This window comes from Canis lupus, chromosome 1 (assembly GCF_048164855.1).
Source record: "Canis lupus baileyi chromosome 1, mCanLup2.hap1, whole genome shotgun sequence".
Lineage (NCBI taxonomy): Eukaryota > Metazoa > Chordata > Mammalia > Carnivora > Canidae > Canis > Canis lupus.
The window spans coordinates 62,948,175-62,962,439 of record NC_132838.1 but is presented as its reverse complement, the minus strand read 5'-3'; the positions used below and the strand labels follow the sequence as shown (position 1 = coordinate 62,962,439).

The 14,265-nt window shown below is 40.1% G+C and overlaps 1 protein-coding gene and 1 long non-coding RNA gene across 11 annotated transcripts in view; one reads left to right on the top strand and one right to left on the bottom strand.

Moving 5' to 3' along the window:
* Positions 1–13,424, top strand: part of LOC140636839 (uncharacterized) — a 46,104-nt gene extending 32,680 nt beyond the window's left edge. The window contains exon 4 of the long non-coding RNA XR_012034074.1: positions 11,239–13,424. This is a non-coding gene — a long non-coding RNA (uncharacterized lncRNA). The remainder of the gene's footprint in view (positions 1–11,238) is intronic.
* The window catches only part of PKIB (cAMP-dependent protein kinase inhibitor beta), an 88,754-nt gene continuing 75,857 nt past the window's right edge, over positions 1,369–14,265 (bottom strand). For 8 of the 10 annotated variants that reach the window (XM_072832437.1, XM_072832400.1, XM_072832428.1 and 5 more), the window contains 2 exons: positions 6,753–6,929; positions 1,369–2,126 (listed from right to left, as the gene is read on the bottom strand). In XM_072832437.1, coding sequence (XP_072688538.1) covers positions 2,059–2,126; positions 6,753–6,921 — 237 coding nt within the window. In that variant the 5' untranslated portion in view covers positions 6,922–6,929 and the 3' untranslated portion in view covers positions 1,369–2,058. Of the gene's footprint in view, positions 2,127–6,752; positions 6,930–11,926; positions 12,054–14,265 lie in introns of those variants that run through there. The other 2 variants (XM_072832448.1, XR_012034002.1) reach the window with 2 other exon arrangements.

Here is a 14,265-nt window from a genome sequence, read left to right as displayed (position 1 = left end):
GTGAAGAGCACAGAGTATTGTATGGAAACGTTGAATCACTATATTGTTGAAACTAATACTACAGTATGTGTTAACTAACTGGAATTTAAACAAAACTTAAAAAAAAGAATGAGGGAAATGAACAACAATTATTTCAGAAAGTTAGCCTTTATAAATTTAAGAAAACAGGGGAACTCTGAGACTCAATCTGATGTTTGCCATCATGTTTTTATAATGAATACACAACGTGTAGAATTCATTCACACAGGCCAAAAAAAAGAAATTATTGTATAAATGCTAAACATTTGGACAATAAGAATGATCTGACAATCTGTAGGCAATAAAGTACTAATGCTTAATACAAAAAAAAAAAAAAATCCTCGTGTTTAACAGCTTAACTCTACTCCAGGGTTTCTCAAGCTCAGCACTACCGACAGGCATCGCCAGATAATCCTTTGCGGTGAGGGCCTGCCCACCTGACTACAGGATGCTGGCCAGGTTAGCAGCATCCCTAGTCTCTGCCCACTAGATGCCAGTAGTGCTTTCTCTCCTCGGGCCCCACTCTAGTTATCAGTTAAATGTCTCTAGACGTTGCCAAATGTCTCTATGAGGCCAAATCGTCACTCTCTGTAATATCTTTTATTGAATATTAATTTAATTAATATTAATTCAGTGCTACATCTAAGATATTAATTTATATTCTTTTATTAAAAATTTTTGTATTGAGAAAACAATCAGGTGCTTTGAAATCTACCCTCCTTGGTGTATGCAAGATATTAAGTTAGACTTTGTCAATGAAATAGTAAGTAGGAGGTGATCCATACTGCAAAGTTTATTAACTTCCCCCTTTAAAATGTGTTGCCATTTTTCAGTTAGTATACTTTAGGAGATAAAATTAAGAAGACTTGTTTCAGCACCAAGTTTCTTGAACAGTGAAGAGTTTATTTGATTACCGTATACAGACATGGCCTAAGTCAACAATCAAATAAAATATAACTGCATGCGTATATATCTGAAAATGAAAATAAATTCATTTGTCCATTTTTTAGAAATTCAGAATTTTATTATTTTTCTAGATGTCTAATAAATCAAAATTTACTAAAACTTTGGTTTTGTTTTTGTTCCTTTTAAAATATATACTTAAATATATATTAAAGGCAAGTATTTTGCTATTTCTATCTATAACTTTCACTAAATATTTATGTGTTATGTTAACTACTTTAGGAAATATATAAAAATTAAGGTCTGCATTCCTGAGGAAATAGTTTTAGAAACAAATCACAATACACAAAAAGCCCTAAGAATAAGAAAAGACAGTATAAAAGAACCGGTAAAGTGTTTTGTGTAATTCATATTAAAGAAAAACATATGCACACACATACACCAAAGTTAAGGAAGACAGCTGAATTCATTTAATAGGCATGTTCCATATAAACAATTTGTCACAAATTTTGTGTTCTAAGAGTCCACATGAAAAAAATCACAGTATGCATAGACTAGAAGCAAAACGCATCAAGCAGAAACATACTAGAGATATTTAGGTTGTCAAACTTTTGCAATTTTTCCAAATCACTTTAGGGTGGTGGGAAAATGGTGCGTTTTTGGTTAAAAACAAATATTCTCTATGTCTTTCGGACTATTATTCCTTCTCATCAAAAAAACACTATGTCCTATAAATTCCATAAAGTTTTAAATGAATGGTGTTTGTTTTATATTTACCAAGTAATAATTTACCCATTACCATAAAAATGGAATTAAAAATACATCTGGCTAAGTAAATTCAAAAGAGAGAGCAGTGGATTTTGTTGGGTTTATAGATAATGATATGTATTTAAGTGACATACATTCTTAACCTTTTTTTGGGTGCAATCTGGAAATAATATGCCTTTTAATAACCTACATTGTACATCATGGATGCATTCCAAGTGAGTAGCTTCACAACAAAATTATCTAATATACACATGTTGCTTAGAATTGCAATGTTACCATAGTTACCACCAGATCAAACATCTCAGGGAAGCAGAGCCACTAAGTCTTTCAATGTACAGAAATTCAGTACTTTTGATAGTTTCCAAGCCTTCATTTTTCTTCTTTCTTTGGCTTTTCCAAGCAACTTTGTGCTGTTTCTTCATTTTTCTTTTTTACATCTAAAAAAATAAATACATAATTTCATCCACTTCTAGAATATAGTGAAATATATTTCATACTATAACTGGGATGAAACAGTTAGGATTTCTGTAATGTGCCCTGATCATTTTCTCCTTGAACCAGACACGCTTTGCCCTCAATCTAGACCTTACACAAAGAAAAGAAATATGGGTAGTTCTGGGAATCCACATGCCCCTAGTTACCTTACTCTCCTATTCTCCAGAATAGTTACATGCCAGGCAGTATCTTGAGGAGGTATTATTACAATTTCCACTTATATATTAGTCCATCAAGGCACAAATAGGTTAACTGACTTGCTCCAAGTCACAGAGCTAGGAAGTGATGGAGACACAATTTGGACCTTGCCAAGTGGTTCCACAGCCCATCCCCCTTAATGACCTCTCTATAGTACATCACTCTCTCTCCTACTTCTCACACTTCCTACCTCCTTTGCTCTTAGAAGATGATCTCACTTTCTATTTCACAGGAAAGAAAAAACAAAACAATTCAAGCCATCGGATAAAACTCCCTCAACTATCTGCCACCAGACCTCTAAAACCCCATGGTCTGTACGTATCCCTTCTACCCTCCCTCCTATGGCAATGGAAAAAGTGCTCCTTGGGACTGGCTACACAATTTATCGGAGCCCAGAGCAAAGTGAAAATGCAGCACCCCTTGTTCAAAGAACATGGAAAACTTCAAGACAGCAACAGTAGAGCATGACACCAAGTGCGAATCTCTTCTGAGCCCAGGGCCCTGTGCAACCACACTTGCCGCGCACCTTTGGAGCCGGTCCTGGTGCTGCTTAGACTCCCAGGTCTACTCTTTCATGATCGGGGATCCTATCTATTCCTGCCTCATCAGGAAGCTGACTCTGACAATCATCCTTCCCCTCTTTCACTGGACTTTCCCTTTCTCTTGACTCCTCACTTCCTCAAGTCACGATCAACTTCACACTAACAAAGGCCTTCTTTCAACCACAATTCTTCCACACACTGTCTTGTCTTTTATCCTTCAAAATGTATCATCTTCTGTGTCTCCCTTTTAAATGAAAATATTAAGTCTCTGCTGCTTCCCCAAAAGTGCTTACCGAAATCATCACTGGTATCTCTGAAGTTAAATCTCATGGACTCTATTCAGGTCTTCAACTTTCATTCAGAAAATATTTATTAAGCATGTATTATGTACCAAGCAGTGAAAAAAAAAAGAAATCCAGCCCTCAGAAGACTTCTGATAAGGGATATGGGAAACAAACAAAACAAGTAAAATGTGTGGCAAGTGAGGAGTCCTAAGTGCTATGGAGGAAATTTAAGAATAGGAGTTGTCAAGAGGTCTTGGGGTCTGGAGGTTGCGATTTTAGATAGGATTGGCTGCGGAGGAGGGGCATGCAAGTGAAGATCTGAGAAGGTGAGGGGTGAGCTATGCCGGTAGCATGGAGAGAGCAACCCAAACTGAGGGAACTGCAAGGTCAAAGGCATCAATGTGCAGGGAGTGGGAACCAGTATGGAGGAAAAAGAGCAGAGGGAGGAGTCAGAGAGGTACCAAGTGACCAGATCTTTTAAGTGAGAAATGGCAGCTATTTGGACAAATGTGAAAGTAGAGCTGACAATTTTTGCTGATAAATTAGACGTAAATTTGAATGATAAAATTAATGATATGTCTCTCATCCTTAGACAAGGATGATTCCAAGGTTTTGGCTCTAGCAACTAGAAGTGTGAAACTACCATTCCCCAAGATGGGGAACAGGCAGGAAGAGCAGGCATCAGGGAGAATGTCTGGAGTCTCTTTATTACCCCTAAGTTTGAGATTCCTGCTAGATAGCCAAGTCGAGAGGTCAAGTAGGCAGATGGATTTAGGAGTGTGAACTCAGAGGAGCTTCCAGCTAGAGATAACAAATCTGTGAGTAATCAGGAAGATGATATTATCCCAGTGAAATTGAATGATATCTCCAGAGGAGGGAACACTGATAGAGAAGATGCCAAAAGACTGAGTTCTGGTACCATCTAATTCATTAAGAGATAAGGGATATGAAAAAAAAAAAACACAACAGCAAACAAAACAAAACAAAACAAACAACAACAACAACAACAACAAAACCACAACAGCATAGGGAAGAAGAGCCAGTGAAGCAGGAAAAAAACCAGGAGAGTGGAGTGTCCAGGAAGCCTAGGGAAGAAGGGCACGATCCAACATGACAAAACTGCCAACCAAGAGATCACAGGTTGGAGACCAAGAATGGACCACTGATGTCATCAGGGACAATGTCATTTGTGATCTTGAAATAGAGGAGTGATGTGGTGAGGGTCAGGGAAAGAGACAAAGGATTTGGAGGCATGTCCATTCTCAGAGCTTTTTACTAGCTGCTCCTTCTGCAAAGACCACGCTTACCTCTGACCTTCCTGTGTCTGCTGCTTCCTTCAGTTGTGATTCAAAACACCCCATTGTCCTTCCGGTTTCAGTTAGGGCTGCCTAACTTCTCAGGCTAAAGCCACGCAGTAACTCTACCTTAACATCCTACTTAATTCTCTGCTAGAACCCATCACTTGTTTATAACCTACCCCTCGCACTGGAGATACAGGATCCATGACAAGACTTTACTATGCCGATGGGTTTTAGAATAGTGCTTAGCACTTGGTGGGCACTACATTGAATGATGGATCCAATACATAGTGACGGAGGGACTTAAGAAAAGGCCCTCTGTGACATTTACACCTGCCACCCTCTGTTGCTTCTTGCTGACATGCTATCGGGCATCATTATCCTCCCTATCGTGATTATTAATGTATAAGACATAGATTAAGGCAGATGATGAGCTAGGCCAATTCCAGACAGGTGAATTTCACTCAGGATGCAAGACATCTGAGATCCTAGAGTTCTTCCCACTTAAAATATTTATCAACGACAACAAAAACAGAAACCAAAGAGGACAGAGCTGAGGGAACTCACCTAATAACCACCAAATAATCCACCTAACAACCCCTTTGCCCTTCCCCCTAAAGGAATGGGACCTCGCTTGGAACAATCCTTTATTTTCTTTTGCTGGTAACTTTCCTGCCCCAGCCTCCTACTGATAAGAACTTTCCATCTTGCACAACTTCTCAGAGTTCCCCTCTATTTGCTGGATGGGAAGCCACATGATTCATGAATCCCTTAATAAAGTCAATTAAATCTTCAAATTTACTTAGTTACATTTTTATGCTGTAACAACATAAAACTAGTAACAACATTCTTTCATACAATGGTTTCTCTAGTGACCAAAACAAAGCGGCGAAGGCTACTAGGCTACTAAATCTCCTACCGTGTGTTTTTTCTCTTTTGTTTAACTAGGTAATGTCAACAAGCATCACGGTTTTGGGTGCGTGTTTGGGGTATATAAACTTTAATTAGGCCTGTTCATACGGATAAGTAACTTAGCTTCTCCATGTCACTGGTTGAGGATGGCCCCTCAGAAGTAGCACCGTGTTCTGCTAGCCACATTCCACTTTCAAACTGAAAAGGCCAAAACCATGACACACATTTTTAAAAAAATTTTCTTTCTTTCCCTTTTTCTATCTCATACTAGTTTGTGTGTATGTACGTACTTTTTTGCTATTACCTGTAGGGTCTCGCATAAGAAATGCAACGACCTCTGAGAAAAGGTGAGGTGTCTCTGGCTAAACAAAGACATACTTAAATCACAGGGATCATACCAGAAACACTTGTAACTGCCAGGCTACAAAAAATGTTCTAAAGGAAAGGACTAAGAGCCTTCTTCTGGTACCTACGTGAGTAGAGTAGATGTGCAGAAGCTGCTGGCTCACTCTGGCCTCATTGGCAGCAGGAATAAATTTCTACACCCATCCTAAAGTCCACCTTGACGTCTAAAATGGGGCACAAGGCACAGGTATTTTGGTGATGACTTGGAACTGAAGGTTTCTTTAATCCCCATGACTGTTTTTAAATAAAAAGGCTTCTTTAAAATTTAATTGAAATTAATTCTCTGTTAGAGAATTAATTAAAAGGATCATTATATTTATTTCCCAAAGACTATACTCTGGAAACTATATGAACTGTATGTAAGCAACGGGGAGAAAGACCCAAGATTTTCTTTCATTGATTTGACAGCTCCCCTTTTTCCTTAATTCAACTTTTTCCACTGAAGAACGGTCACCTTTTATACAAATACCTTAAAGTCCTCATCTTTAATTGATAATAACCTTCTTCTTAGATATGAGAAATAGAAGGGCTTATAGAATACTATAGCGAAGCACAAGCTTCCCAAGTGGTTGACTGATGGATGACAGGAGGAAAGCGATTTCATTTCTGAATGTTTCTAGATAAATTTCTAAGTTTATTGAGGGAAGGGATTATATTTGTTCACGTCTTCCTCCCAATCACTAGCACTATGCATGACTGCACATGCCCAGCCGCTACCTGAATGTCCAGCTTGCACACACACATCAAGAGAGATACTCTCTCAGAAAGCCTAAAAACTGTCCTTAGCCCTAAACAAAAGCTGAGAGATCTTAGTCAACATATAAGAAAAAAAAAAGAGCACTTATAACTAGTTGGAAGAGAGACTGTTCCAGAGGAAAGGACTGCTCAAGGAGAGAGGCCTGCTGGTTTGAGGACAGTTTGCGTGTTACCTTCCTTCACGGAGAGGGCCTCCAGGCTGAGGGGCAACTCTGAGGATCCGCCTGTCCCAGCCGAGCCCTGGATGTCTGGCACGGCGTTCCGGCGGCCCGTCCTGGCTGAGGACGCAAAATTGTTGACCACAGACTCCACATCAGTCATCTCGGATCTATCTGTCCTCATAGCAACATCTGCAAATAGAACGTGCATGTGAGGAAGAGGCTGAGCCTATTTTGAGGTAAATGCTCACAGTGGTGCTGAAAGGCATGGCCAGACCAAAGCCACAACAGGCTTGAGAATCCAATCACGGATCACACCCTGCACCTTTGTCTACTGTTAGGGTCCCGAAGCTTCCATTAGCACATTCCCACACTCCCTGAATACAGCAGGAAGGGCTCAGTGTGAGCCAGCTTGCTATAAATAACCCCTGAGCCGAATAAGCCACTTGGATGCTTTAGGGTGCAGTAATCTCTTGTCTTTTGTTCTATTTCTCTGTGGATGGATCCACCAAACTGGGGCTTGGAAGGAAATGAAAACGGACTTGTTTGGCCACTCCTGTAGAGGCCCTGCCTGCCGGAATCGTCTGTGGTGCCCGTTCAGGCTGAAACCAAATCACTGTAACTTGTAAGCCCCAAAGAAACACAATGGGCTCCTACCCTTTAGAAATAAGAAATTCAACTTTATCCCAAAGGCGTTTTCCCCCAGCGACAGCTGCGCATTTCCGTCAGACCTCATTTTCAACAGCCTCCTGTTCGTGTTTAGGAGAGTAGAAGCTGTTTTACCTTTTCTTGCCCTGAAGTGGACATGGTCATTACTAGTGCCTCCCAAGCCTCCTTCATCTTTCTAGTAATTGTCTCTGTGAAAGAATTCTCAGGAAATCATGTACCGTACAGGGAGGCCGAGAAGTAGCAGATACTGTTTATTCTAAAACGAACCCTCTTTCACATGAGGTTTTCTAAAGAATCTTCCCTAAGAAGCCAACGCTGAATAGTATCTCCAAAGCAGCAGCAGTGGCAGCGGCAAGCATTTATTGAGAACCTATTAAGTCCAAGGCTCTCAGCTGGGTACTCAAAGTACAAAGGAGTAATATAGTCTCCATTTGGGGGGCACGTGTACTCTCAAAGGGGAGAAAGAAGGTATACACATGAGCAACATCATACCACAGAATGTGCTGAGTCTCAGCCAAGGAATGGAGAGACCATCACCTGTGGTGCTTGCGGGCAGAGATAGGGGAGTCTTGACCTACACAAAGCAAAGCAAGCTTTTCCCTGTAGTTGGATGGGAGCCCTTTCCAATGGGTGAACTTTGAATCAGGAAATTCTAAAAAATAAAGTGAAATAGTCACAAAACACAGAGCGTTTCACATTCGAAACACAAGTCCTTTGGTTCAGAGGACCCAAGAAACACACACTGAACGTAGTGTGGGCTTCGGGAGTCCAGGAATAGGCCTGGCTGGGGCCAAAACAGGCTCATCTTTGCAGGAATCGTGGAAAATTTGAGAACAATGCGAGCTTTTCGGGCACAGTCCTGGAATCCATTAGACTTCCAGCTGTTTAGTATTTGCCAACCATCTGGCATTGACAGCACAGAGTAAAGAGCGCTGGGCTGTTAGTCAAAGGGAGCTTCACTCCATTACAGGCTTGTAAGTGATACTGGCTAATTCACTTAATTTCTCTGCGTCTCGTTCCTCCCCTGTACAATGGGTATAAAGATATTATCCTGACTCCCAGTATTCTTGTGAAGAACTAATGAGATAAAGGATGTAGAAACTCTTCATAACCCTGAAACCATGTTTGGTTACTGGCATCATTGTTCACATCTCACAAGGTTTTATTTGCTCCACCGCCCTTCTGTGTATCCCTGTAACCCTCCCAAGCATCTTCCTACTGAAAGACCTCTTGAGTTTCCTAAGAGGGAATATCAGATTTATTCAATACAACATGAACATTTTCGTATCTATTATCTCATTTTACACCTCCCAATAATCTTACAAGGTAGTAAGGAATAACTCTCACTACATGGACGTGGAAACCGGGGCTCGGGGAGGTTAAATAATTTATCTAAAGTCACCCAGCTGCTAATGTGGCACAGGCATGCAAATCCAGTTTCAGTTTACTCTTAAGGCAAGATGGCAGGTTTTACCGCAAAATTATTTTTCCAAATCCCTGCGATATGTATAGACAGACATACAACAGCTACTTTTGATTCAGCCCTTCGTTACTTTTTACCTCGGGAAAATCACATATGTACATATGTGTGTGTGTGTGTTTGAGGGAGAGAGGGAGGGAGAGATTCCCTATCTTTTCATGGGTGTCCCTTTCTGGCTGGAATGTTTGGTTATCTAGTGAGCCCCCCACCTCCCCGTGATACATGAACGTCAATTAGAGATCTCTTCTCTACAGCTTGTGAGAAGCACCTGACACCAAGATAGAAAAAGACCCCATTTTCAGGTTTCCACTCTGTCCTCAGCGAATTAACAGCACACGAGATGCCACAGCCATGATCAAGTGCTTATTTCTCTGGAGCATTTCCCTGTGTCACACAAATAAGTTTACTATGCTAAGATTGGAGGTCCAGTTCTATGAATACCTTGGTTATCACCGGCCTGATGGTCCACAATCTTAAAGTTGAAGATAATGATACATATAAAAATGCTAAGATACACTATTTAAAATACTTCAGTGCTATATGTCTTAGGTTAAACAGAGTAAACTTTTTTAGTAAGACAGTCTATGTTAAAGAAGTATTGAATTAGAATTTGTATATTGAAAGGGAACTTCCAAAAGGTGGCCTATAGAGTAGGCCATCAACAAGGAAGAAGAAATTCTGGTCCCCAAGTTTATTTCAAGGTCTCTTTGCTGTTGGCTGCTATTTTGGAAGTTCTGCTTCTGCCTTTACATGAGTATTTCAAAGTTATATTCATTAACTACCATTTTAAGATCAGAAACACAACTAGATGTGCAGGAGGACGAGCAACAACAGGCTGCTTTACTTGGGAGCTTGGTCATTTCCAAGCCCTCTCTCTTCCCAGGACCATCTTCCTTTCAGAGCCTGTACCAACACCGGCGCTGAGTGACCAGGGTGCCAGGGTCCCCCACAAGAGATGGGTCATACAGGGCTGTGAGGAGAGGGAACTTTCTACAGTGAAACGTCATCTTGTCTTCCTGACGGAAGGTGTTGGTGACTTAGAGACCACTGGTTGGCAGGAACATTTGAATCCACAGGGTGATTCGCAAATGGGTTCTTTTAATTCTCTGGCAAGGAGATCTACTGTAGCATTGGAAATAATCTGAAAGCCCATAAGGGAAGACTGGCTGAATAAACTATATATATAATATTATGGAACATTATACCACTATTATAAGGAATGTGCTAAATCCAGTTAGATCTACCTACAGAGATGTTCATGACAAATTGTAAAATGAAGCAAATTTCGAAAGTAATATTTACAGTGTGGGGGAGGAAAATAATGCATACAATATTATTTCAACTTTGTAAAAAAGATAAAAAACCCTAGTTGAAAAATGTAAGGACCAGGAGAAAGAATATTAGCCGTTTTGGGGTACTTGCTTTCTATGCTAACTTGTAATGACAAGCATGCATGATCATTGTAATTTAAAAGAAATGAAACACATTCGCCTGGCAAAAATATGAATACACAGATTTTCTAGCACAGAAAGTTCCTAAAAGTCACATTTTGACAATTTAACCAAAAATAGTGTATCTTTAAGTGTAAGTTAGCTTCTCTCTGTACCAAAAAAGTCGTCTTACCTGTCTGTCCTTATTGTCCTATGCAACATTGACTGCATAGGTCTGATTAGAGGGATGATTATACACTGGGTAAAAGATTTCAAAATGGAGCAAGCAAGTCTAGCTAAGAGAACCTCCTTTAAAACAGGTTAGGAGGCCATAAGGGAGGAGGAATTTATGCACATCCTCAGCAGAGAAACTTTGAACTGTTTGAACTTTTAATCGAGCCACAGGCCCTCAGCCTGGATGTAACTTCCTCCTCACCATGGCAACTGGATCATCTGTGGTCTTCACTTCTAAAGGAGCCAATTCGGTTTAACAAGCTTCAATCCTTCATTTACATACACAACCAATCCCAGTTAACCTAACTTCAATCCCTCCTTTGCACAGAGGACCTAAATAAAAACCATACTCCTAACCTTCCACCTTTATAACTCTGCCCCTTTCTTTGTCTTCCTTGGAACCCAATTCTAAAAAAAAAAAAAAAAAAAAAAAGCCAGTTTGCTTTAATTTTCAGTGACTCCTTTTTTGGTCAACACTATATATAGACAGAACTGCTCTATTCAAATGCTTTGTGACATTTTAAAAATATATAACCCATAGAAAGATGAGGAAATACTACTAATAAACATAGAAGAGAGATTAACTTCCAAGTTCTTTTAGTTTTCTGGGCTTAAAAGCTAATTATGTTTATGTTTGCTAATGATGGCAGCTGACTCACTAGCCACTCTTCCTCTTTTTCTTCTACAGAATTAGTAGAGGAATCTGGATGAGTTCTGCTTTGTCGACTGTGGACGCTTACAGGAGCTGAAACCATTTGGACATTTGGAGATTTCGCAGAAGTCCTTGCATGCCCCCGGCAAGGTGATGCAATTTTCAGCCCTTTCATCTCTTTTGAAAATGCACGATTTTCAGGACGCCTTAACAAAAGACCATTACCCAGTCATATATACACACACGCCAGCACCTGCAGCTCTGCAATATTGAAAATGTAACACCAGTACAACTGAAGAGGACAAAGATGTTCAAGCTAAATGAAGCACTGGAGGAAAAAAGTAATATATATAGATATATAAAGAATACTTTTATTCTTTATAAAATATGTATTATACATATTATAAATAATATGTATATTATAAATATCAATAATATGTACTGTATATACACTTATATACACATTATGTATATGTATTTATATACATATGTATACATATATACTTGTATATATTTATATATATAAAATCACTAGTCAGCTCCCAGTGGGCTCAAAAGAGCCTGCTAAGAAAAGAGTATTAGTATGTTATAAGCATAATCAGAAACAGAAGTTTTTGCAACTTCTTTCTCCCCCAACTGAGATGGTCCACCCTCTTAGCTCACACTCATGCTTTTCTCGAGTTTCCTTTCCTTAGAGTTTCCAAAACTGCAAGGAGGCGGTTACCTTTTCTCTAATCTCTGGATCCATATCACTCACTTCATTGCCCACAGTGAAACTCATTCTCCATGTAAGACGTGAAATAAACTTCTTGCCCACTAAACCAGTTCTCTGGGGGTAGGAGTCAGGCTATCTGAAAAAAAACACTTAAAGTAACAAGGAAGAGCATATATTTTGGAAACTCAGCGCTTTTTCTGGTCAAAAGAAAGGATGAGGTAGAGTGAGACATACACTGGCCTCAGCTGATAAGCAAATTCCTCATCCATCTTTCTGCAGCTTTCATCACCTTAACAACCTCACGCTAGATTTCTTTAGTTCTCTGCCTACAGCTCATCTTTTGCAACATTTTCTGTTCTGGAGCATAAAAACCTCTTCCAAATGAGGTGAGAGAACTATCACAGTTGCTTGATAATGTGGACCATCAAAACGGATGATTACTTATTTATTCATCCAGTCAACATTTATCAAGCTCCTCTTAAGTGCCAGGCCCTGTGCTAGGCCCACGAGCTACAAAGAGGAACCCACAGTCTGGTGAGATGAAACACTTTATGATCTTTTTAGTACTTTTCTTGACCTCAGATCCTGTTCTTTGGAAATAAAGTAAAAATATCCACCTCTAAAAATGGGAATCCTAACACATCTATTCACCTAGGTACTGAGACTATTTTAGGCCAACCAGAGCTTACATGAAATGTATACCTGTATAAAAACTTTTTTTTTCAACTTAGAGACCCTCCCTTTTTTTTTTTTTGTAATTCCTCCACATACGGAGTTTCTGTGCCTCAAGTATAAACCAAAGGAAATTCTACATCTTGTCTGTTGACACACATACCATTTTTCGTGCTTAGATTCCTGCCTGACAATGATTTAAACAGACCCTTCAACATATATTGGTAGGCACATGAAGGCTCTTTTTACCAAGCAGAATTTTTGACAACTTTGACCTATAAAATACTAAATATAAAGTCAAATCGATTTTCCTATAATCTCCATGGTAAAGTAATGAGCAAATCTGAATGCCTTGCTGGCACAGTAACATTGTTATACTAAGATACGGTCACTTAGAATAATAATATGGACTAATGTGGATAAAGCTAAGAAGATTAACTGCACTAACCATGCAACAACCCCGTTGATTGGAGGGGTTTAGGGGTCATCACATTTAACTGGTCATCCTACTCTTTAGTTTCCTGCTAGACAACCTACCCAAAACACAAGGATTGTAGGGAGTTAGTTTCCCACAGGCCTACCTACCCCTACCCCTTGCAGCTTCCAAAAAAGACCATTAAAGGTAAATGATACAGACCCAGACACTTCAGTGATGCATTAACATAACACAGCCAGTTTGAGTCAAAGTCTTTTCTAGGGACGCCTGCGTGGCTCAGCGGTTTGGCACCTGCCTTCGGCCCAGGGTGTGATCCTGGAGACCCGGGATCAGGTCCCACGCCAGGTTCCCTGCATGGAGCCTGCTTCTCCCTCTGCCTGTGTCTCTGCCTCTCTCTCTCTCTCTGTATCTGTCATGAATAAATAAATAAAATCTTTTTTTAAAAAGTCTTTTCTGAGTTCAGACAGTACTCTTCTGCCATTTTCATGACCCCCCCCCCGCCCCACTCCCCTCCAAAACAGATTTCCCTAATTATGAGTACATTAGCTTGCGTAGCACATACGCATGTGCATGCATTATGCGTGATGGGTGGTATCCAGGACACACAGTGATACTTTCAGTTCTCCCTTAGATGAACATGATTCTAAATGGTTATAAGTTGTAGCAGAGCATCCCTTCTATCTTATACCTGACATAGTTTTGGCCTTTTACTTCTCACCTTTTTATTTCTATCTTTCTGAGTGATCAGAACTAAGGGCACTTAGCTTGAATTAGAAGGAACCATTCTCATCCCCCCAACCCCCCCAGTTTACCTCAAACCCTGCCTGTATTCCATTCTCATGTATTTTTCACATTTTCCTTTCCAGTCAATGGACTCAAATTGTTGTTTTCTTATTTTATTCAGGTACTGGAGCCTACTTAAGGAAGTATTTGGATTCAATTCAAAAAGTATTTAACACTGACTATGTGCAAAGCACTGTGCTATTTGCCACAGTAAGGACTTCCCCTGCCCCAGCTGGAGACCTGGAAAAGCTGGGTGCCAGGCAGCTCCCCCACATGCCCAGCAGCTCCCCCACCTGCACAAAGGAGGGAGTGGTTAATTCCAAAAGACAAGATGGGGCAGGGTGTAGAGTGGGGTCCCAGAGAAAGAGTGAGCAAATTCCAGCCAAGTGACTACTTTCAAATCATGCACGTCTCATCTTTGCCTTTTCCTGACCATTTTTGGATGCAAAGTGTTCTT